The sequence below is a fragment of the Melospiza georgiana genome, chromosome 3 (genome assembly GCF_028018845.1).
Source record: "Melospiza georgiana isolate bMelGeo1 chromosome 3, bMelGeo1.pri, whole genome shotgun sequence".
In the NCBI taxonomy this organism is placed as follows: domain Eukaryota; kingdom Metazoa; phylum Chordata; class Aves; order Passeriformes; family Passerellidae; genus Melospiza; species Melospiza georgiana.
The window spans coordinates 40,203,311-40,229,680 of record NC_080432.1 but is presented as its reverse complement, the minus strand read 5'-3'; the positions used below and the strand labels follow the sequence as shown (position 1 = coordinate 40,229,680).

General features: G+C 38.5%; 1 protein-coding gene across 2 annotated transcripts in view; it reads right to left on the bottom strand.

The window, feature by feature from the left end:
* PRKCE (protein kinase C epsilon) overlaps positions 1 to 26,370 on the bottom strand; it is a 287,947-nt gene that overhangs the window by 22,210 nt on the left and 239,367 nt on the right. For both annotated transcript variants that reach the window (XM_058020060.1, XM_058020061.1), the window contains exons 12-13: positions 5,827 to 5,965; positions 3,345 to 3,533 (exon numbers count right to left, since the gene is read on the bottom strand). In XM_058020060.1, the coding sequence (XP_057876043.1) occupies positions 3,345 to 3,533; positions 5,827 to 5,965 (328 nt within the window). The remainder of the gene's footprint in view (positions 1 to 3,344; positions 3,534 to 5,826; positions 5,966 to 26,370) is intronic.

Here is a 26,370-nt window from a genome sequence, read left to right as displayed (position 1 = left end):
GCAGGGAAAAAAAAGCAAACGTAGAAAAAAATAAACTATTGTAGAGCATGCCCTTGCTTTAGTACTCCAGGTATTAGGCAAGTAGCTACTTAAGCCCCTAGATTGGTTTTAGATATCTAGATCAACCATTCAGAGGAGAGTACCCTTGCTGTCATTTTAAAGGTATAGCATAGATCAGCAAGGCAATTCTGTCTGTGGTCTCTAACATACATGCACCGTTCTGAAGATGATCCTTCTCTTTGGTCTTGAGTTCAACTGCTCTGCAAGTTCTTTTGCAAGTAGGCAAGTCATATCTAAACTACAGGAATCTTTTCTATGAGCAGGAGAAATTAAGTTTTTGAAAGGATTACTGTGCTTTGGTGAGGTCTCTTGAAAAACCACAAAATGCATTCCTACATTCCTCTGCTTTATTTCATCTCCAGGACTGGAGCGAGCAGGCCAGGAACCAGCAGCCACATGTATTGCAGAAACAGAACATGGAAACTACAGGATGTGCTTTTTGTACCATATAATCCAGGTATCAAAGAAGTAAAATATGATCCTAGTATCTGCCATGCTTTATCTTTGTTTTAAACTGGAGACAGGGAAAGCATCTGGACATGTAACTTTTTAAGAAGCCTAGGACACGATGGTATGAATAGACTGTCCAGTTTAGTGCTGTACTTCACAAACTTCATGAAACTGTGAAATGGATGATGAAAGAGAATGTATTTTAAGAATGAATACTTAAACAAAAATATCACATGCATATATGAAGAAAAAACATCAAACTTCTAAAGCAGACATTTAATTGCATTAATTTAATCCCTTTCTATTTCTGAAGCAAAAGCTGACATTTATTCCCTGTTTATCACCAGCATCAACACTGATGCAACTGTCAGGACAGACACAGCTGTTAACTGCACTCTGCTGAAGAGATGGTTGCAAATGGAGCTGACAGCCATAGCCATAAACCTTTCCATGGCTAAGGCAGAAACCTCCTTCGCTGAAAGAAGAAGCCTTTTAGGATCAGCATTCCTACCGACTTAAGTGATAACAGGACAAAATGCTGCTTAGGGCTTGAATCAAGGATGATTAGGCTCCCCAAATTTTGCTTCTTGAAATAAATCACACAGCTTAAAAACAGGAGTTTTGCTTCTATAGCCAGAGACTGCATCCCAGTACACAGGGAGCACACACTGTAGAGACAACATCTCTCCATTGCTTGGGAAGAAGCAGAGAGCAAATTTCAATAAAGAATTGTTTTCCTTATTACACAGGAAAGAATTAAAATAGCAATTCCTGTCAATTCACAGAAACGGGACTAATAAGATGTGTGGATTTTCATGAGATAAGCAACACACTGCCTTATAATACTGAGCTTTAATATCATCCTCAGTGTTTTGATGGAAATAACAGGAAAACTGTTTATTAAGAAAATAGGACAACATCGCCACTTAATACAAGAGAATGTCTTCTTATTAAACTTTCCTTATGTAGTGTTTGAAGGACTGTAAAAAAAAGAAAAACAGTTTCAAAAGAATGAAACTCATGTCTCAAAGCACAATGTGAGGAAATGAAGTGCTCCAAAATTAATCCCTTGCTACCATTCAGCAGTAAAATACATAGACGCCTCTTTCTTTCCTCCGTTTTTCCTGTTCTTCATATGGACAAGTATCAGATGAAGAACACAAGTTTCAAGCAAGTTTCATACCATACATTCGTAGGCAGCAGGTTGCTAATCCTAAGGAAATGTGTTTATTTATGGTATAAATTGCCACAGCTCCATTAAATTGTATCAACTTATGCCTGAAAGGCTATGACAGCAGCAAGGTACAAATCACCACTCCTACTATCAAAATGAAGAAAATTCTGTAAAAAAGTCAGCTTTAAAAGAAAATCTCCTGGACTCAAATGAAAATCAGATGTAGGTATGAAAACTGACAACAACCCTTCCTTTACAATGTGCCAAAATAACCTCTGAGCTGTGGATATAAGCCTGAACTCTGCAGCTCAAGTCTATATATTTTAATTGCTGAAGTAAAATAATCGAACGGTCTGGAAACAGAAATGGATGCATGAAAGTATAATGTGAACTAACAAAAAGTAGTCAGAAAGCTATTTGGGGGAGAAGGGAGAATAAGTATTAATAAATTACTGCCAGCAGTAAAAAATCCTTCATCTTCTCACTACAGTGAATGTAGCAAAGGAGATACTTCAAACACTTCTGAGAGGTTAACTTCGACTTCTGCTTTGAATCATTGCTAGAGCATCTCTCTTGCTCAGTAGAAGAAGCCTGAAGACATTTTCATCAAAAGGTCAAGATGAGAATTTCTGCAGAATGTGCTGTCAACTAGTGTTAAAATCTCAATTTATGTTTTATACACATTTTCAAAATAAGCCTGTATGAAGATCTCTGCAGGATTTTACATTATCAGCTGCCTTCTTAATTGAAAGTCTCCCTTACTCCAGATGCTGAAAGAAAAATATATAGAAAGGCAGAGCTTTCCCAGTTTCAAAGACAATGGAAAAATGGAATAAATAAAAACCAAGTTATTTTTTTAGGCCAAAAATCCTTCTTGGGTTTTTGCCAACTCTGGGGATTGACAAACTGCTTCGGTATTGTTTTGCTTTCAATTTTAGGATGATACTAGCAGAGAAAAAAGAATTTATGTCAGTGTCATTCATAGTAATGAATTACTTTATAAACTTGACTTTATAAAGGTAGTCTAAAAACCAAATTTGCCCAGTGGTACATATTGACTGATTTTAAAAATTGTGGCATTTGATGACACCACAATTTACTGTCAAGTCATCACTCATACTGAAAAATCCCAATGAGAACAGAAACAATCACACTAAAGTAATGCTTATCATGTGAACTATAAAATAGAACATGCAGCTGTAAATAAAGGGCTTTAAACTCATCTCGATGACAGGGGAAAAACAGCAAAGGCACAGGAAATTTTGTAAGCGGGTAAAATAAAAAACATTGTTTCTTTAATTATGTAGTGCTTCTCCCACTCTAGTGATGGGAGTACATGGCATATAAAATGTCAAAGTGATAGCACAGTTCTAGCTGGTGGGGTTTTCCCTGAAACATGAATCTGCAGTACACAGATTTATACAGTGTAGAACTGTGTGGAATACAAACATTCTGTTCCTTTCCCACAAGCAGTGTAATTTATCCAAGGCCCCATTATCCTAACAGTGGCACTTTGAACTGTGCTTGAACTCCCAGTGGTGACTGCTCTCAACAACTTTCAGCAAATTCAATTTTAATCAAGAAAAAAACCCAAGAAATCAACCCCCCAAAAACCCATGTGGAGGAGGAGGAGGAGGAAGGCAAGTAATGGAAGACTCACTGCTTTTAAAATGCTGACAGCCTCTTTACTGAGCCAGACTGGATACAACACATCATCATGAAGGATGGATTCAAAGAGATCATCTTCATTGTCAGCTTCAAAGGGGGGTTGTCCAGCCATCATTTCATACATGAGAACACCCAGAGCCCACCAGTCCACGGATGGACCGTATTCCAGCTCCTGGAGGATCTAGCACAGAAAAAGAGATTGGATTGAAGAGACAAGTGAGACAACTGTCTCAGCTGCACATTTGCTATTCCAACATGATATAGCCCTTCTATGCCCCAGTGCCTAAGCAGGACTGGATCACACACTGATTTCAGTAACAGCAGGCAGGGTTTCTTAGCCATGCAATTTGCACTAGCACAGCTAAGTGTCAATGAGATGTTCTCAGCAGTACTGAGAGTTTATCAGTCCCCTGAGTAAATGACTATGCTTGTGAGCAAAAGAGCTGCATATCCTCCCAAGCTGTTTAAAGCAGGTCACACTATAGGGGAAAAAAGATCACATATACAAAACAGGCTGGTGGAAAATGTGAAACATTTCCTTGTCTCTATCTTGAACAAAACAAACTGAACCAGCTTCTAATGCTGCACAGAGATCATCTGAGAGATTTATTCTTGTCCTTTGGGTAGGACTGAAGGAAGCCAAAAGCATTTTTGTTCAAGTTCCTTTTACAGCATTAAACTACTGTACAATCCATGGCTGCAGAATTCACTTTAATTGCACTTGCTTTCAGGAAAAACTGGCTACAACTTCTCTTGTGGCACAAGTTCAACCTTGCAGCAAATAGCTTTAGTGGCAAGTAATAGTTTAGCACGATGGAGTTTTATAGTAGCACTTGGTGTTACAGAACTACTGTTGTACCAGGAACAAGTTTGATTCTTGTCCCGTTTTCACTGGAAAGAAGCTTGCAGTTTGGCTGCATTGGTTCAGCACGACAGGGAACCAGGGAAGGGGAGTGGGCACCTGCTTAAGGTGCCTTAAAATGCCTTGGAATGGCAGTAAATCCACCAACTCCTTACACAGCACTGCACAGTGCAGTGAGAAATCCCACAGTGAACTGCTTGGGCTTAGTGCTGTAGTTGGGAATCAAGACCAATATAAAACCAAATTCAGTCTTAACACAAGAACAGAAATGAGTTTAACATTTGGATACCCAGGTTTGGATCCCATCCACATTCCTCATTGAAAGAAAATTATATTTTATAGCCATCAAATACAGAAAATTAGATGTATACTTTTCATGTCTTCTGGGAACTCTTTGGAAATCAGATACTACTAAATAAAAGGAAATTAAGACATATCACCACAATGCAAGAGAAATAGAAGCAGGAGATATCTTCTGCAATTAACATGACAAATTGGAAGCCTCAGTAAAAGTTCCTGTATTCTTATTATTGCTTTATTTTCAGTAATAATTTTCAGAGAATTTGTCAAAGGATTCAATCAGTATAGAAATCAGAAAAAAATCCTACATAGCCCCAGCTACCACGCTGGTATTTGTTTTCTTTAAATGCTAGAATACTTTTCAGACGCCATAAGACACACATTTATGTAATGACAGTTTCACGATGATTCACACCTTATCAGTTGTGCTACTGAAGTTGGACAGCCCTGAACACTAACAGAATGGATTTATGATTTATTGACTCTAAGGAATAATAAATAACATTTTTCCTCACTGCAAATTTACATTTGATGAAAGACAAATCAACAACACCTTTCCATTAAACCTGCACACTGAATATTCAAGTGGAAAGATGCACAGGTTACTAACTCAACTGAGCAAAGTCTGCCTTGCAGAACAACTGTTCAGTATTGGTTCATTTTAGGCACTTTGAAATTCACCTCATAATACTAAAATCTAGGATATGTCAAAGCCACACTACTCTAAGGTATTTATTTTATCCAATGAACACTTTGAAATGTTGCCAACTAATATGCAGGATCATATCTAGTTTCCATCTTTCTGTGCAAGTCTGTAAAGTAGCACAAGCATAGTATCTTTCACAGATATTTTAAATAAAGGGAAAAAAATTATATTCCCACAAAGGCTGTAGTCAAAACGGCATCAAACATATGGCTTCTTCTGTAAGAACATGTTCTTTTAAACCTCACTAAAAATAAAAACATTTTTATAACTACTTAAGATTACTAAGATTGCAATAGTCAGTTGAATCTAGCACCTTAAAGGCTGCTAAAAATCATCATAATGATGCTGATTCAGAAATGAGCAATTTGAGAAGAATAACTTTAATTTCAATAAACAAATACTAGAAAAAACACTCCTATCATCAAGGAATAGTGCTTGTAGGCAGAAGAGTAACCATTTTCTGCAAGACTACCTAAGCACAAGTGCAGCAGAGTCTAGTCAGCACCTTAAATGTTTTCATCTACATGTAAAGAGTGTATAAAATGACACATGTAACAGTCTGATAAATAAGAATATTTGTACACTTAGTGCACTGCAAAAAAGTACCTCTGGAGCTATATAGTCAGGTGTGCCACAAAACGTCGTGGTGGTCACTCCATTCAGAATCCCTTCTTTGCACATCCCAAAGTCAGCCAGTTTACAGTGGCCTTCTGCATCCAGAAGAATATTGTCCAGTTTCAGGTCCCTGAAATACAAAGGTCTCAAATTAAATCAACTTTCAAATTTTGATCATGTGCTCTTGTATTTCATAATAAACTATAGAATTTGACAAATAAATGGTTTCCCAAACACCACTGAGGAACTGTCCTTCACCGCCTGTGCACGAAAAGTTGGTAGCAGTCATGAAATAAATCTAGTTAAAGGCAATAAAATAAAGAAGCAGGCAATTACAAGCATTTTGTAAGACTAAGCTTTTACTCTCTTTAGCTGCATGAAAGCACAGCTTTTATGTATTCAAGGCAGCTCAGAAAAGTTTGGGAAAGATTTCAGTTTCTTGTTTCCTACAGATCTATCATTTTGTCAGTGCAAAATAGGTCAATGAAGCCATTCTCTATTTTTCCCATTAGCACTAAACAAGGAGTACCAATTTATCCATACTCTAGCAGATGGGTTCAGTGAATAGGTATTTTCAAACTTGGATTACTTTGAATTTCATTCTTAATGTATAGTAGCAATTCAAAGATTGCAATGAGATGGATGAAAAACTACATTCCCATCTTTGGGAGCACCGTTTTCTGTAGCTTAAGGCTGCTCAAAAATAATTCCACAGGAATATTTTGCATTCATTGTTAAACAACATATCTTAGCAGCTATTTCTGATCATACAAACGTCTTTGTGTCAAAACCACACAATTGTCTGCTTATAAAATTGGGTTAGGTCAAAAAAAGGTTGAGAAAAGGATATCCACCTTTCCTGTCTTGCCCTCTGCATATTTTCTAAATATACCATTGATGGTTAATATATGTTCCAACACAATCAATGCTAGGTACCATTCAACTTACCTGCCACTTGCCTTAGACTTAATAACAAAAGGATCTGGAAAGTCAGTGCATAAAAGAACCATTACCTGCATGAACTGCCCCCCCCCCCCAAGTAAAACCTCCTCATCATGTAGATATAACATATATAATAACATAAACATAAAACAAAGGCAAATAAATCCCACTTATATTGCATGTGTATCAAAACAACATTTGCTTTTTATATTTCTGTCTAGGCTTTTAGGTATCTCTGATATGTATTAAAGATACATAGTATATTTGGATATAAAATAGATATATATATATATATTAAAAATATATCTATATTGTAATGTATGAATGATTGCATAGAGAGGTGAGAATCAAAAGCAGAGCACATGTCTTTAGGTGACTTTGTCGACACTTCCTGATCAGAATTCTTTTTCCTGGAATAATTATACAAATTTCCTTAGGTTGAATTGATTAAAAAAAAAATTGCGTGTGTGTAGGCAAGTTCTAAATCAGAGAAGAAGAATAAAATCCCATGCCAGCCTCTGTAAATTAATTTCACCTGAAAAGCCTATGAAAAGACAAGGGTTTTTTTTTTTTAAAAAATCTTTATGCCAACAAATTTGACCTGAGTAAGGGATGAGAAGTCTTCACCTTACTCAGAGAATTTCTTCCAGAGAAATGTCTCTTTGTCAGATCCCAGCCTTCAGAACCACAGACACCAAACATTTATGCACATTAATTGATTAAACAGCCCTTCCAAGGCTGCAGCATGTTAAGAGTTTTAGTAGACATGTCCAAACCTACAGTATGCTGAGATTTCCCCAGAAGTGGTCTTTTCTGCTTCTCACACCCATTTCAGTAGGTGGATTTTAGTGTGGGGGTTTTTTTCTTTTGACATTTGTTAAACATTTTTTAACATGTTGGCCCATATATTCCTCAAGCAGGTACACAGGCCAACATGAAAATCAGCTGTTCCTGGGCCACAGTGGACTTGCTACTCAAGGTCTGCAGAATCATTGCACATCTGCAATGATGCATCCACAAAGCAGATTCTGGGAAGCACTGGAGAACTTACTGTGCAGGTAGGGATAGGTTGTGTTACGTACACGTTACAAAGTGGTTTGTGCGTGTAAAACAAGCCTGACCTGGCACAACAAAGTCATATTTACCTCTGTAACAGCAAAACCACTGTCTCCTACATAAACCAGCTTTGTCAGATATGTTTTTATGTGGCTGAAGTATGCTCTGGCTGTAGAAATGTTTATTGCAAGCAACATCCCCTACATCACACTTGGCTTTCTCTGGATCAGCCACACTGCTCTTGCAGGTCCTCAGTGGTCACCCAGGCATGGCCCCTTGGAGCAGACTGCATATTTTATCATTCCTTAAGGTCATTAATATCAGCAGTTCCTAAACAATGCAAGATCCAGCTGGCTGCCACATAACCTCCTGTGTATAATTATTCAAACCCTCAAGCAACCACCCATTCCTACCTCTGCAAAGTGATTTGCCAGAATTGTCCAGCATAATGCCAGGGCAAACAGATATAAACAGCTCTGCATCCTCCCCACAAGAAGTCAAAGCAACAAAACAAAGCTCCCTGTTTTAAAAGTCATGTGCCTTCCCAAAACTGTTCCTTCAGTGAATTACAAGATATACAATAAAAAAGGTCTGCATTCAAACAGGACTATAGCAACACCAAATAGAATGTGATCATCACAGTAAGGCTCTTGCAGATTGAAGAAGGAAACAAGATTGCAGCTGTAGCTTATAATTTTCCAAGTTCAGTGTTATCTTGGATGTTCCTTAACTAAAGAAGAATACAAGCTATATTTCAAGAAGTCAAGATGTTCAGATAAAGAAATCAAAGTATAGTTATATTTGATGTAATCTTGGAACCACTTACAGCCACCATTGCAACAGACAGCTAAAAAGAAGGTCATTATACATATAATTATGATAGAAACCGAAGAAATTCGAGAGGCTGCTTAGAAAAATGGATCCACTTTATTAAGTGTTTTAAGTGTTTATGAGAAGACTCCAAAATTATGTCTTAACTCTGATTGCAAGATTTCCCCATGCAGGTAGGTGACACACTGGAGTTGTTAGGACCTAAACTCATTTAACTTTAATTTAATGCCATATGGTAGCCACGAACTTGAATGGAGATAGAGTCAATAATCCAGGAAACTCCTAAGCTAAGAGAAACCTCAACAGCAATAAAACACTAAGGAACCACATAATGGATAAAGACAAGATATTCACTATTCTCTTTATTTCCTTAAGGATTTGTATAAGACACAGAAATTAGCAATAAAAATTTAACTTGACAGTGAAAAAACAGAATTAAAAAACTGAGCCCAGAGAAAACTAGAAAGAGTCTAATTATTAAATTCTCACTACCTGTAAAGAGTGACAATGAAATTTTAAGCCTATCTGTAAAAGCACAAGTCAATTTAACTTTTTTACCATTTACCAAACTGTAATCTTACTTGACAAAAGAAAAACATCTGGGACCCCTTTATCAAGCCAAAGGAGGGCAGTGAAGCCTATAAGCCTCTTCAAAACTCTGCTGAAGGCACTGAGGACATCAGCTTCATTACTCACGCAATAATGAAATGTAATACCAGTAGATTTGTGTTATCACAAAGTGCACCAGAGTTTCAAAAGAAATTTGGAAGAGGCTAAAACAACAGCAGTATGACTCCCATCAAAGTACATATGGGAGGTTAAAAGGTAAGCTGGTAGTCTGCCAAAGTGCCAAATTCATGGCTAGGCCGCAAGATTGTCATACATAGTCCATAAAAGTGCTTGCACCGACAATCATTCTGTCAATATACAGCTGGCAAATTGAAAAAAAAAATAGTCAGAAAAAACCTCCCCAAACCAAGAAACCTCACCAAATCCCTCTAATTCTGCAACTTCGGAAAAAGAAATCTCAGTTCACTAAATTAATATGAGAGTAGGAATAGATAATGTGCTATTTAACACTTCACAGGAAAAAAACCCCCAACAATCAAAACACACAGAGAAAAGGAAACATGAAAAAGTAAGAGAAAAAGAGTTGTCAGGGAAGCTTGTCTTTCCAGAGCAGCAGCCTCACTGAAAAAAATTAAAACTTTTAACTCTTAGACCCGTATTTCCCCAGAACTGTTCCAAGAAACAGCCAGCTCTCCTACTCCTCCAGAAGTAAAATACACAGCCATATCTGGAATGTAAAACAATCTTCTGTACAGATTGTTCCTTTCTGATCCATTCTGTCTTTTATTTCTTTCCTGGATTTAGTGCCAGTTGTCTACCTCTGAATCAGAACGTACCAAATAATACAGTGTCAGATAGCTCAATGACAAAGGTCTATTAAATTCTTCTTTTTCTCATTTTGCATTCTCTTTGTAGCAAGTAAGAAAGTCATCTGTGTCTGACAAAATGAGTTCCTACAACCTGAGTAATTAATTACATGCAACTGCAAACAACCTAACCAGTTAAGCCAGGAGAATGCTCAGATTTCTTGAATGCAGCAATGCTACATTAAGCTGTTTCTCTCCTTTGTTTTTTTGCCAAGATACTTTGTAGAGTCACTTCAGTTGACTTGAGCAGTCATTGCATGAAATGTTGTGGGTTGGCTTTCTTTTCCTTTTCTTTTTTTTTTGGAGGAGGGGGTAGGTTTTGTTCTGAGATTGCTTTAAACAGAAATTTAAGCCTCGGTCTCTACTTCTGCATTCCTGCCAGCATCACAATCGCCTCAGAAGCTGGAATGACTGGCAGTGTCTCAAGAAAGAATCAGGATTATGAATTATGTTTGTGCAAGTTGGAACAGAAGAGCAGGCTGACTACAGGTAACCTGTGTGAAAACCTCACCTCTTCTCCCTCACCTCTTCCTCCACACGCGAGTGCCATGAGGCGCTGAGTGCCTTGGCTGCCTCCAAAGGCTCAGTGGATGAGCATTTCATAGCCCTGGGTTCCCAAAGTCCCAATCCCACCAGTAGCCAGAGAGATAAGCATCTTGTGTGAGTGGCACAAGTGTCATTTAGATAACACACAGTTTTCTTGTTGAAAGTAAGGCAGTTAAACAATCAAGATGGGTTTGGACCAGTAAAATCAGAAAGTCTGCCAAACATTACTAACAGTAGCCTTTCAACACAGTAAACAGCAGTGACTAAATAAATATGTATTTGAAGAACAAGATCAAGCAGCTGAGAAATATGATCACAAGCTGGCAAGCAACCACTTTACAGTGGCTACTTTACCACTTCTACTCCGACTGTTGATTGAGCAACACCTCACAGAATGAAGCATAACAATTATTATGTACATATAACAGCATTGAAAGCAGGAATATTTATTTATAAGGTAAAAATTAAATGAAGAACTGTACCTTACCAAAGATCTATAAAACACCAGCATTCAGAAAGATTGAAAGCGACAAAAGCTAAAGTATAGAACTACAGAACAATCACTTTTTTTGGTGACTTTCAACTGCAATAAACTCTTTCAATAGTGTATTTGAAATCATTGCCATTGTTCCCCTGCATGGGAAAATCACATCCTCTCTGCAGGCTTTAAATAGGCAAACTGTTCACACAAGAAACCACAGAAGGTAAAAAGAAAACTTCCTACAAGAACATGGAAAAACCATCAGAATCATTCTCTAGTTATTAGATTTACTGAAATTCATAACTGAAGGGAATATGATCATCATAGTATTTAGAAATTTCAACAAGATGATTTTTAAATTTGTTTAATTAAGGTAAGACTTCTACATTCCTAGAATTACTTTCTTAGTTACTCAGTGATATCCAAGTTGCTTTTGAGAAAAAGATGCTACACCTACATCAGGTCTCTCATGCACTCAGCACAAATTTCCTCTTTGATGTCTTCAAAATACTGATAACTAATGTATTAGGTTACAATTCTAAGCAAGATGAAATTGTATATAGAAATAGCCAGAAAACATGAAGGAAAGTCAACAATTTAAAAGTTATGATGTTAGCTTCTTTAGTGATTAGATCTCACCAACTTAATCTCAGTTTCCATACATAAACAGAACAGGACAGATATATTAGAGGATTGTACTTCCAGAGTGGATTCTTTTGTTGTTTTAAGTATTGTAGTCACTACCCATCAGCAAGACTGTTTTCCCCCTCAGCAACAGATCAGAGATAAATGAGAAAATTCAAACCATACCTACTAAGAAAACACAAACTAATAATATAACAATATTTTTTTTTAATTTGAAAACCTCTAGGAGAAAGAAGGAGCCCATACTTTCTGAGGTTATTGAGCATAAATGGGCAATAATTGCAATGTCGTTGGGTATTAGGTTCTACCAGTGACCTCCCTTATCTATGAATAAAAAAAAATAGGGGACACACTGGATTGTTCATGCTTGCGAATGAATTCATGGCAGTAGAGCAGTTTGTGTTAGCTGAGAGGAAGTAGGGGGATACCTGAGTGAGACTAACAGTGAGAAAAAGATGGTTCTGCTGCTTTTGTTGTAGTAGGTTATCTCAATTTTGCCTGTGATTAACTGAAAGTCTTGGAATTTCTCTGCTTTGTTTTAATGTTGATCCATTAAGTAATTACTGAATTTATGATACACAGTTTTTGACACTGTTACATTGCTTGAGATCATCAAAGAATAAAGATAATATATAATACAAACTCTGTAGTAGAGTTGTACTCAGTAATATACAGAAAAATCTGCTGTGCAAACTTGAAAACTGCTATTTTCCAGTGTCAAGTTTAGAATAAAGTGAATCTACCTTTTTCTGATGTGTATCATTGTGTATAATTGCTAATGGCAGATGAATTACTATGACAGACTTGGTTTCAAATAAAGCCAGAGATACTATAATTCATTTTCATTGAAGTTCAGACAGCAGGCTAGACATAAATGGGAAGTGTTGACTTTTAATGTGACCATAGTGATATTCTCTTGTCAGGCATGTTTACTCTAAAAAACACACACATTTACTTATATAACACAACATCCACCACCCTGCCATTTGCACAAATGATTTGTGGACTAAGGGGTGGCAGAGATGGGAGGAGGGAAGTAGCAAAAGCCAGTTTGCTCTCTACCCACCAAAGACATCGGAGGGAGATAAACACAAGATCACTGTCTGTGGCTCTGTAAGCCCTCATTGCTACGAGGCAAAAGTGAGGCTTGCAGATGTGTAACATCACCTCTCCAGCAGTACCCACCAGTGAGAAGCCTTTCAGGTCAGCAAGGGCCCAAAATAGAAAAGAAGGCTGCATATATTCCATGGTCCTAACTGTTTACTGACGTCCTAATGACATATTGAACAAAGGTTTAATATTCATTTCCAGCAGCTTAAGGAAACCAATGCCTTTTACAATAGCAGAAAAAAAATCTCTTGAAAATAATTTCTTTATATGGCTTTCTATTGGCTTTGACCAAAACTTTATTACAATTGTCGGTAGCAGCTTAGGGCATTACTGAGCCTGATCTACTTATCTTATTATGCTGGGTTTCCTTTAAATAATGTGCAGGCAAATAAATATATTGTACTTAACAGCTTTCCTTTGTATGACTTTTCCTTTCCTATTATTTTCACATTTTTATTTGTGAACCTAAGTGAAATATGTAGAAGTTCAAATATGCATTATGTAAGCACAGAAGGGAGTGGTCTCTATTTCTCTTTCAAGAGAAGGTTGCCTTAGCATTCACATCATGTTACTTTATAAACCTCATCCTTCATGACTCCCACACCTGGGAATGCAACAATTTTTTCATGGGTCTGAGATAGGAATGTGATATAGCACTACAATGCTGCCTCTTGATTCAGCTTACTGCCAAAGACTTGATTTAGACAAGCTTTTTGTAGGATCCCAGTGGCAATTCTCTCTTTCCCATGGCCCACAGGCCTGGAGATTTTGTACCAAAAAAGAACTGCCACGAATGGACCTGTCTTCATATTAAGCCTATTGCATAGGACAAAGAACCTGCCCCAGAAATTTGCAGTTAAATAAGATACCAATTTATTTTCTCATTTTGTAAGCCTTCTTGAGATTTTTGTGAAAGTAGGGCAAGCAGCCCCCAGCCTGGTGCTCCAGCCAGGGACTGGCTCTGCTTGGGGGCTGAGCTGTCTGCATGTCCTGGTCCTCCCCTACCCTGCTAAATGTCCCAACATTAAGGCTACCAGTAGTTTCCTCAGGGATTTTCTTCTTTTGTTCTCACTCTCCCTACTTCGGTTGAAACCACCTTTTTCCTACTTTTTCCTTGAAAACTTCAGCTGAAAAATTCTTAACTGGCTCTACATATTCAGGGTGGGAACAATGGGGTGAAATCTGTTCTACTGCTAATGATATTTACTGTTTCAGCCTCCACTACAAAGCCCATGAGTAAGTAATTGCTAAATATGTAATGTGATAAACCTTGTCCTCACTGACACCTTGGTGATCTCACTGAAGACAAGAGAGGTCCCCAGGCTTAGCCAAGGTCTGACTCAAACTGTGGTATGCTGCTCTGTGAGGTTCAGTGCTCTTATTTTTGCATCTCAAATAACATCAAAATAAGATTGTGTGTTATAACAATAGGTTAGGTGGAGCACAAACTAAAAGTGCCTACTATGTATGTCCATAATCCTTTTAAAGAAAACAATACTTAATCATTATTTGATAAAACCACTTGATGAAAGACAGTGAAAGGACAGGGTGAAGCTAGAAAAGCTTGTTAGATCAAGTTTTGAAAACTCAGTTCTGAAAAAGATGTCACCAGAACCTTAAAAAGAAAATTTATCAGTGGACACCCCAATGAAGTTTGGATCTGCTCAGAAGTTTTTCTTTGGAAACCAAAAGCAATGTTGGTTTTCTTTTTTCTTTTTTTTTCTCAATGACCTTAGTAGGTAGGATGACAAAATCATTATCATTTGAACAGCAATAGAATACAAACCATGCAAACAGAAAGAAAAGAGCACTTGCACTTCAGGCATACATTTTCTGTGTCTAATCAAATAGATTTAAATTCTTTCTTGTCCTTCCTACATTTGACTGAAACTTTCTTATACAGAGTAGGAAATCATGAACCAAACAAATGCATGCATATCTAGGTAGCACTTTGCATTTCTGTAGCAGTTCTCATTGAGCTATCTCAGTAATGAATCCTCATAACTTAACAAATCAAGGATCTTTTATCTTATACAGGTATCAGGGAAAACAGAATTAAAATATATATTGTAATCAATCCCAATTCCATCAATTTTCAAAATTTACCTTAAACATTAATATAACTAGAGCTCTGAAACATTTTCTTCTGGTTTTAATTTTCTATCTTGTATTTTGCAAGATTCTGACTAGATTTGTGTCACCAGTCATAGGAGATTAATTGAAGTACCATGGTTTGCCCCAGGCTCCCTCCGTGGCCATCTCCACAGATATCTTCAGGCAGATGATACACAGAACATGTGGGCTACACAGCTTCCTAAAGTAGTCTGTCTCACTTCACTGACTGTAAATGTGCTCCAGGAGAAGCAGGATCCTGACTTGGAAGCTTCATTTGTGTTCCTAAAGTTAGGTGAGATACATCTGAGCCTTTGTGGACATTCAGCATGAACTGCTTCCTGCTTCCTTATTCCAGATTATTCCTTCTTTTTCCAGACAGAGATTTGATTCAAACTCAAAGTTGTAAAACTTCAATTTTTGTAGTTGAAAGTCAGACAAAGGTAGATTTCTTAAAAAGACCTTCATTTACTTGTCTTTTCAGTCATGGAGGAATTGCCACACACAGAATTTTCTAGGCTTTAAAGTTATGCCCTCTAATAATTCTTATTTTTTCTCACTTAGGTCACATGGAGCACTCCTGTGCAAAAACTCCCTATATGCATATCCATCAAAAAGCCAGACATCTATTGCTCTGCTTTGACACACCAAATAAAGGGCTCCAAAGCATTATTATTCTACATTGTTCAGGCACACAGAGAGAGTTTTCTGAAAAAACCCCAAGAAACCAGAAGAAAAGCTGCTACTGTAATCAGGCATGATTGCAGGCATTTCCTGTATTTGGCTATCAAACCCGTTGTTTTTTCCATTACATAGTAAGTGAACTTTAGTAAGGTCAAGACACCAGAGAAAAACAGGATCAGAATATCTTTAATCAACTGAAGTTGAGTATTTTAGTCTCTCTCTTTCAGTTGTTTAGCCCTGGATCTTATCCGACATCTCCAACTTTCTTCCTTAAATCACAGATATATAAACCAGGTCAGCTTGAATTTATGGTTTAGCCAGTTGTTTTCAATGGCATTTAACTTGTTAGCCTTACACTTCCCCTAGCCTAAAGGTCAATCAACCTCATGCTGTGAAACAAGACCAATATTATTCTAATATGATATAAGTCCAACAGGGGAGATGGGTTTTCATTCCCAATAACAATACTAAGCAAACAAACTTCCCTGGAGGGAAGCCTATCATTTTCACCACAGTGACTATTAAGATCAAGTGTAAGTTCTGAAATTACTATTAAATGACAGTCAAAGCTGTGGTAGCGTAGGTGAATTTGATCCAATCTTATATATTTGTATCCTGCTATCATGCTAAATGTAGATAATTTTAAGGTATATATAACGCCCTGTCCTGTGCTCTGACCCTATTATTTTTGGAGAGAAGAAGTCTTTATCTTCCATGAATGCCAGATGACATTTTCCTTGTGAATGTAATACAAATGTCAACATCTGCCTCGGAAATGACCACTACCAAACACATTGTTGACTGAGTGAAGAATGGAAAACCAGGTTGTGCTAAACCCAGCAATTCTACAGAGAAAGCTTCTGATGCTTCCAGCCATATGGAACCAGGAAGGAAAGAGACTTCAATATTGGTGGTATGTTGCAATAAGAGCCTAGACCTTTCTCCCAGAGAAAAGGTGACCTATCAAAGATGAGTACAGGCTGATGATCTGTTACATCAGGAGTGCCAGGAAACACTTAAAAGGCTGTGCAGCATTAGAAGTGCTGAGATGGAGCTGATTATTGTGGTGGGCACCAGAGATAAGGAGGCACCTTGGACCGTGGGGCTGACCAAAAGCAGGACTCTGCTTCATTCTCCACCCTCCAGCATTCCCACCAAAAACACATAGGAAGCTTTAACAGCTGTAGGCACCCCTGAGGAGCAAGGTGTGCAAGGAGAAACTCTACCAGTGGCATGCAGTGAAAAGCAATGATGAAGATTCAGTGGGTGACTGTTAAGGGGCACTGAGGCACCCATCTGCCAGCCTGATAGCCTCTGAAGGTGTGCTGCATTCCAGCAGCTGAGGTCTGGGATGTGGCCGAGAGGGTGCCACAAATTGTCACGAACACACAATGCTCTCCCACCGCTGCTCTTATGCCATGTAGGCATAAATGACATGGCAAGCTGGAACCTGGGCCACAATCAGGGAAGACTACAGAACCCTGAGACGGCAAGCAAAAAGTATTGGTGTACAAGTCATCTTTCCTTCTGTTTAACCACTTGGAGAAAAAGATGAAGCCAAAAATATATGCATAATGCAAATCAATTTCTGGCTTTGTGGCTGGGGCAGTCATGAACGTTTTGGCTTTTATGACAATTGGGCATTCTTCAATGACTCCTAGTGTGTCAGGGAGAAATGGGATCCACCTGTCTAGAAGAGGCAAGGGAATTTCTGGTAACAGGTTGGCCACCGTGGTGAGGTGGGCTTTAAATTGAAGGACTTAGCAGGTGGGGCCCAAAGCGGCAACATTTCAAGTGGGGAATAAGCCAGGCCAACTAAAGTAAGGACAGACATTCCTTAGCTGCCTTCCAAGATGAGAAACAAAAGACCAACCATCACAAGAGTATGTATACTGATGCAGGCAGCCTGGGGAGCAAACACAAGGAACTGGAGCTCTGTGCCCAGTCAGAAAGCAGGGATAACTGAAACACGGTGAGACAACTCACATGACTGGAGGACCATGATGGATGGCTACAGGCTGTCACATATAGACAGGCAGGGACGAAAAGGAGGAGGTGTCATGCCCTCTGTTAAGGAGAAGCTTAAATGTATAGCAGACAGCTATGGTGATTGTGGAAGCCCTACTGAATTCCTGTGGGTCAAGAACAAAACGGTTGTCTCCAATGGGGATCATAGAGTAGGCACCTGCTACTGACCTCCCAGTCAAGAAAATAAGGCCGAAAAAGCAATATTTGTGTTATTTAAAGCAAGATTTAGGTCAACAGAACCTGACTCTCATGGATCACTTCAGTTCTCCATACATTTGTTGGAAAAACAATTAAGCAGCTCGTGGATCACCCATCAAGTTCCTGGAATGTGCAGAGAATCACTTCCTCATGCAAACATTACATGTGCCAACCAGGAATGAGGCACTGTTGGGTTGCTACTTGCAAAGTGGTTTACCAAGCAATCCTGCTTTGCAGTATCTTCATCAGTGATAGCTTTGGCTGCAGTGATCACCATATTGTTGGACTTTGGGATCTGGCTGAGCACACTGAAGCTTAGTACGAAGACAAAGGTCTTAGATTTTAGAAGAGCAAAATTCAGCTTGCATAGAGGTCAGTTAGGAGGGACTCCTTGGGAAGCTTCCATGGACAAGAAAGGAACTAAGCTAGGGTGTTTCAAGCATGCTCTCCTGGAAAAACAAAACCAGTGCATCCCCTTTAAAAGTACAGAAAGTTGGCAGAGCAAGAGATTTCCCTTGGCTTAACTGTGAGCTTCTGAGTCTGCTCAGAAACCAAAAGAGAAGTGTACCAGAGATGGAAAAGCAGATTAATATCCTTTAAGAAATACAATGGCATTGTCAGGGTGTGCAGAGATGGAGTTTAAAAAGCAAAAATTCAGACTGAGCTGAAACTGGACAGAGATGTCAAAAAACACAAGAAAGGGTTCTTCAGGTACCTAAAGAACAAGCAGAAATAGAAGCTAAAAATTGTCCTACTGTTAAACAGGTGAGGTTAATTAGTCATCAACAATGAAAATGCAGTGCTTCCAAAAACTTTCTTCAGCTCTGTCTTCACCAACACTGTTGGGTGCCTGGGCTTGGGATCAAGAATCCATGTTGATGAAAACACCCCCTCACTGTCAGTGAAGGAGGAGTTGGTTTATAAAGTATTATAGGAGCTTGACCCCTACAAATCACTGGGCCCTGACAATATCCACCAGAGGGTATCAAGGAAGCTGGCTGACATCACTGCAAAGCTGCTCTCCATAATCTTTGAGAAGTCAAGGAGATCCCAGAAGACGAGAAGAAGTCTAATGTCAACCCCATCTACAAGAAGGGGTAAAAGGAGGATACAGAAAACAACAGGCTCATCAGTCTTAACTTTCAGGTCCTGGGAAAGTTACGGAACAAATCCTCCTGGGGCTATCACAAGTCAGATGAAGCACATGATTGGGAAAAGCCATAATGGATTAGCCAAAGGCAAATTGTATGTGACAAACCTGATGGCATTCATTGACAAAGTAATCTGCTCAGCTGAAGTGGGGCGAGTGGTGGACATCATCAACCTTCATTTCACCAAGGCTTTGAACATGGATTCTCACAGCTTCTTCCTAGAGAAACTGATGTGCTACAGCCTGGATAAGTCCATGAGGCTCATGGGGAACTGGCTGGCAGGACACACCCAGAGTAGTGGTAAATATTTCCTTTTACAACTGGCAGCTTGTCACAAGTGAGGTGCCCCACGGACCAATCCTGGTCTCCAGGCTGTTAAATATTTTTGCAAGTGATCTGCATGATGGGATCAAGTGTATCCTGATGAAGACTGATGTCAGCACCAAACTGAGTGGGGAAGTGGACACATTGGAAAGAGAACCACCCTGAAGGAAGACCTGGATAGTCTGGAAGAGTGAGCTGACATTACAAAACTCAACAAACCAAGCGCAAGGTCTTGCACCTGGGGAAACATAATCCAGGAGTGGAGCATAAACCAGTATCTACCCAGCAAGGGAGAAGCTCTGTGGAAAGAGATCTGGTGGTCCTGGCGGACACCACGCTCAATGTGAGTGAACAATGTGCTGCTGCAGCACAGAAAGCAGATAGGACACTGGGCTGCACTAACAAGGGCACCACTAAAAGGATGACCAAAGGACTGAGAATCCTGCCATATGATGAAAGGCCGAGAGAACTGGGTTGTTCAGCCTTCAGAAAAGAAGGCTCAAGGTAGACCTTATCACCACGTTCCAATATTTAAAAGGAACAAACAAGTTAGATACTCACTTTTTTGGAAAAATCACACAGAAAAAAGAAGACCATACACTATTCCTGGAGCGATTCCAATTAGACACGAGAAGAAAATTTTTCACAAGGGGGAATATCTGGAATTGAAACTATGTCCCCGGTGAAGTGCACGATCCCCTGGTATTGGACACTCTTAAGATTCAGCTGGAGAAAGTGCTGAGCCATCTTGTCTGGACAGGACTTTTACCAAGAAAGTTTGGATACTGATCCCTGGGTCTCCCTCCCACTTGATATATTATCATTTTATGACTCCCAACAGGTACAAAGAAAACTTGTGCTTTGGTCCAGGTCTGTTACTTAAAGGAGAAGTCCAGGTTGCCTTAACACTGCAATAAGACTAAGAGCAACCTTATTATCTATCTTCTAAACACAGATGCAAGCAATGAAGGTTATTCAGTGCTAATACAGATGATCTTCTTAATTCCAATAAGGTTGTTTATTGAAAGAAAACTAATGAAAAGAAATGGCCATTTCTCAGTGAAGGAACCAGACTGTCAGCATACTCCAAGATGAGAACACACAGCAAAGATGAAGCTTGTAAAATATTACAATCTGCTGGTAAAAGCTAGCACTAATCTTTTATGCCTATTTTGTGCTTCTATCTGGAATAGATAGAACCACTATTAGATTCAGGGGAAAATGAAAACACAGCAATGTAGGGAATCTATGCTATAACTTGACTTGGTCTTCTTTTTCTTTCATTCCTTTGAACAAACACCATATACACACTCCACAAAATTTAAGGAAGATGTTAAAAAAAAAAATATATATATATTAGTCTGGCAACCACAAGACAGGACATACAATAAAATGGCCAAACACAGGTGACTGGGAACAAATCCTGAGGAAGCCATTAATGCACCAGCATAAGCCAACATTTCAGTGCCTTTTCTGAACTAGTCAATGCCCTCTGCACCTTTATGAAGCCCAGAAAGTGTAAAGGAGAAGGGTTGCTTTTACATAAATTGTTTCTTTTTATAAAAGAAACCAATTGAAAAGAACCCTCTTCCCTATGCTCCCAAGGGTGTCCTTAGCAGGGAACAAACACAGCTCCCAGCAGTAAGCAGACTCCTGTTAAGCTCCGTATCATGTTTCCATGGAGAAAAATGCTTTCTTATTCAGAACAGAAAAACTCTGCAGTGAACTTTTGTACAGACACTGATTTTTTCCAACCTCACTTTGGTCTTTTTATGGAAAGCATTTCCACAGAGTGGTGCCTGTAATACTACACAGAAAGGACTAAATGAATTATATAGCATAAATGAAATGATGTAACAAAGCAAGAATGTTGCTTCCAACAAAATGTTTACTTATATGGAATAAGTAGAAGAAAGATTTTAGTAATTTTTGCTTCTATTCTGATTTCAGTAGCATAGTTTGCATGCCTTAACATGTTTTTAACCTATCACGTGGTCTGAACATGGGAAGGGTATGTAGGCTTTTCATTTAAAACCTGTTCTAGGTGTGCTGTGTTTATTTGGGATCAAAACAGCCGCAGTAAACAGCAGTTTAACAGATTTCTGCAGAAATTCTTGTAAAATCTGTGAGTGAAATTTATTTTGTCCTTTAATTTTCCAAATGCATTCTATTATACAAAGAGATTTGTCTGTTCCAAAATTCTGTAGAGTTAACAACTTTCTATTATGTTTGATGGAAGACCACTGCAGCGGAGGGATTCTGGCAAAATTAAGAAGAATATTATTTGTCTGTAAAGCATGAAGAAGACATCTGAAAAAATGGGAGTTGGTTGCTCTTATATGTTGATCTATGCATGAAATAAACTCCTAATACTGCTTACAGACAGAGGTCATAGAATTTGATGGTTCAAAATCCAATTCTTGCTTTGATATGTAATTAAAAAGGGCTATGTATGTTAATGCACAGAACTTTATCTTATAGTATTTTAAAATTACATTCGTGTAGCAAAATCAAATTACTTTCCCCCCAGTCTCTGCCAGGAAGCTCCACAAACATTTCTAGACAATCTTTTCATGTGCAGGAAGTTTCAGCTCCAGCATGTTTCCAATGTAGCTCCTGCAGCCTTCCCCCATCTCCTCCAGAAAATGTACTTGGGAAAGCTACTTTGGCCGTAGTGCCAACTTATAATGTAACCACTTAAAATCTACTTATACAAGGCACCTCAAGATTTTTAATTAATATGAATGCAATGGAAAGATGAATCATGAGTCATTCATGTGAAATAAAAATTGCTACTGCAATTTACCTTCAGCTGTGAAGACAGACTACCAAGAGAAGCCAACAGTCCAGCCCAAATGCAAGACAGAGGTACTTCTGAATAAACATTTGAGAGGCTAAAATGTGATTTTAATCTCTAACATTTGCTACTTACTGGGTAGACAATGCATGTAAATATTAAGTTCAGTAGGATTATAATATTAACTATTGGTCAGTGTAGGCTGTGCTTGAACAATTTTGTGAACATGAAAAAACTATTTTGGGCCTGGGGAATTATCTTTGTAACTTCTGCATGCCCAGCCTCTTCTGAGACCTGCTAACCAGACTTTATGTTCTGACAAGAATAGAAATTATCCCATAAAGCTCCCAGATAGTTATGTGTGCAAAGACTAGCAAGGAACCTAATTATACAGCTTACACATAAAGTCTAATTAAATTATAATGCACAATAAAGTCTCTTTGCATCCTTCTGACAGTCTTAAACTGAGCACACTGAGTACAATTTAATTCCATTGTAAAATTGCTTTTCTTCTGGTGTTGGAAAGAGGTTTTACTGTAAATCAGAGATTTTTAAAAAAACAGTCACTTATACACCAGATGGTGGCTTCTCTACTCCCATGTCATGTCATAGTCATATTTAAAACATACTTTTATTATCTATTATCACATTTTGAATTCCAAATAAAAACGCATGAACAAACAAACCTCTGAGAAAGATTATCCAAAGCTTTTCAAACAGAATGGGAGAGAAGTTGCAGAAGCTGTACCATATCTCTAATATGATATATTAAACTTACCATTGCCCAACCCTGAAATAAATAAGGGTATTAGTTTCTACTCTCTGTAGACAGTTTATAGTATTGTATAGTATCAAGACTTGCTAGTGTAGCAAAAAAATATTAAGGGGCACTGTGATTCTCAACTCAGACTCATTAAACGATGACACAAAATACTCCATTAGCAATGATACCATTTCACCCTTTCATCCTTTACTGCCCACTCAGCCTCAGACACAAATCCTTCCACTGTCTTCCTACCTCCATAATTCTGATGCTGTAATTAGGCAAATGTAACTATGTTTGACTGCTTTTTAAATGGATTCTATTACATAAGGTGTGTAAAAACCAAACCCTATTATTATATGTGTTATGGGCACAATTTTTGATTTTAGTGTAATCTGTCTTGGATTTGGTTTATATTACTTTGCCCTAACTAAGAGCACACATATCTGAGCCAGGGGAGAAAAGTCTGTAGTGGTAATGACTTATACCAGATTTGTCATTGAATTGTCTCTGGCTTTATAAGCTATAGCTCACTAACACCAGTTAATGTTTTGTTGTTATTACTACACAGAGAATTTTCAGGATGCTGTTTCAAAATTTCTTCAAGCCCTCTTGCTCATGGACAAAACAACTACTCAATCTGCAGATGTTTTAGAAATTATGGTGAAATCCTCTTCCTCTTGGGACATCCACAGAAACCCCAAACTTTTGCCTTACTTTGCGTGCAAACACACCACTAGCTCAGATCTGGAGCTGGCAAAATATTTCCTTCTTTTTCTTTCGTGAATTTTCAAAAGGTGAAAAGAGAACCTGCCTAAAAACCAGGGTCGTCTGAAGGGTTTTTTTCTGCTCTGCTTGGGACATTTTTCACTCAGTGTCTGTGGAAATTAACTTGCAGTGTTTTAGCAGAGGCAGCTTCAACAAGCTTGCAGCAGATACCTTTAGCCTTGTGCAAGGCATATATGCTGCTGAGCTGCTCTGTACTGTCCTCATGCACAACCTGAGGATCCTTTTATGCTAGCAGATATTTAAAGACTTTCATATAAATGAGAATTGGAGCTTCTTGATAATAGTTATGGCCTCTCTGGACTCATCACAGATTATCAGCAAATGAACTGGCAGGCATTTGGTATTCCTTTTATATCCTCAGTATACAGTACCATAAACACTTGCTGTCCTCTCAGTGGTAGTTAAGTTTACACAGATACACACTCAGGCAGTTTCTTAAGTGCCAATTATTTTTGTTCTACAAGTACTCTGTTAGAGCTCTTCCAGATTTATTGATGTTTGAAAGCTTTTAAATATCCATTACACACTTAACTGACCATAGCAACTCCATCTGACTCATTATTTGTGTTAGAATATATTTAGGCATTTTTTAAAATGGGTCTTAGTAGACCACAGGATCTCCCTTGGAAACCCTATAATAAATCAAGTAAATACCTGGTGAAGTGCTATAATGATGTTTATTTGTAACCATTCAATTTTATGCTTTATATTCCATGTTTTGAACATATAAAGTTCCTCTGTTCAGTTTATTAGTGACCAAGTTTTCCTCAGTTAATTTTTTGGTACTGCTTCTGTATTACTCAGTTTCATACCAAAGTGCACCCATAGTGACTGCTATACTGGCAACCTGCTGCTGCCATCCCATCCTTCCCTTCCCTTGAAAGGGCAATCACATGCTTTAATACTGAAATACCTTGTGAAGAATAGTTTTATGACTGCCACTGTCAAATGTACATGAAAAAAAAAAGCACACAACTGCATGTACTGTTTGTATTTGGCAGAGTGACATTTTCTGTATCTTCCATACATCAGGAGAAGGAAATGGCAGCTTGGAGGAAAAAAGCACAGATATATCAGTGCCACCATTATTTCTGGCCTCTCCCATTTATTTGCAGTCTCTCTTTGCTGTTCTGTAAGACTGACTACTGGAAACAAATTCTTTAAGCAGGAAGCAAGAAGTGGAGACTCATGGGGTATGTACTTTGTGAGAGGTGCTGCTTGGGCTTCTCATAAGCCTCTCTTCTCAAAAGTTGGATGTTACTGTAGAAATGTTTTTTAATCTAAAATATTGTACACCCATCATAAGTGGTCTTCGGGGACTGAAACTCAGCTTGGTGGTGGGAGTAAATTGTCTGTTCCTGGAGCCATCCACTGCTGGGGATATAACAGTGCAGAGACTACACAATCTCCCATCTTGGTAAAAGTTGCCCTTGGCAACCCTGCTATTCCTGCTCCACTTCTGCCTCCTCCACATGTACTCAGTGCTGCTGAGATGAGGAAGACTCCTACTTCTGATTATTTCTCCTACTGTCTGCTGCTCTGGGGAGCTGCTTGTTCAGGCTCTGTGACACTGTGGCAGCCAAGGAGAGGGGCATGCATTGCTGCACATTCTCTTGGCACAAGAAGGGATTTATTATCTCTCTGGCCTTGTTACCCCTCCCCTTTCTGCTCATTTTTAGCACTCTCAGGGCCACCAGAGCCATTTTGTTCCACTTTCTGATTCCCTTGGTTAGGCTGCACCTTGCCTGTCCAAGGTCTTTCTGATGTAATCCTACCACTATTTATTCTGGTAGCAAAAGAGACTTTGGTGAACTCCCCGAAATGCTGGTGCTCTTACTGGCTGTATTTTCTCTGTTTTAGCTTTTTAGGCCTATTTAGTTAACTTTCTAGTGAATAATATTATTTCTGCTTCCTTCCATTGGAGCATAAGCTGTCAGCTAAAATTTTCAAAGGATTCAGTGATAACTCAGTTATGCCAGCTTTTGGATTTTGGCTAAATTTTCATTTTGCAGTTTTAAGCGAAAGAACATACAGTTTTTAATAACAGTGGCTTCTCAAATGTGATGATTTGCTCTTTTAAAATAAACATGTTTTCTATCTAAGAAGTCAAACCAAGGTCCCAACTCATACAAGAAGCTGCAGATATCATGCATATGAACAGTCTCACAATCAAAATCAGCCTTTAAGGAGCGACCTGCATGCAGGAATGTTTGCTGCAGCAGCATCTAAGTGATAAGCTCTTATATAACAAAGAGGTGGATAAAAAAGGGAGTGGGAAGATGGGCAAAGAGAATAAATGTAAACATTGAGCCAAAAGAAAGTAGCAAGGTTCTGGCAAAAAAAATAGAAGCTGTATGCAAATGTCCTTACTGAAGGGCATAATTCAAATTCTCTTTTAAGGCTGTTCAGCATTTTTGACATTACTATTAAAAACTCCCCAACTAAATAAAGTTCCTTATTTGTTTTCATCTAACACTTTACACTACTTCCCAACTTTACAGCCCAGAATGTGGATTGTATCCTGGGCTGCACCCAAAGCACTGTGGGCAGCAGGACCAGGGAGAAGATTTTGTCTCTTTCCTCCCCTCTGGGGAGACCCCACCTGCAGTGCTGCATCCAGCTCTTGTCTCCAGAAGACATGG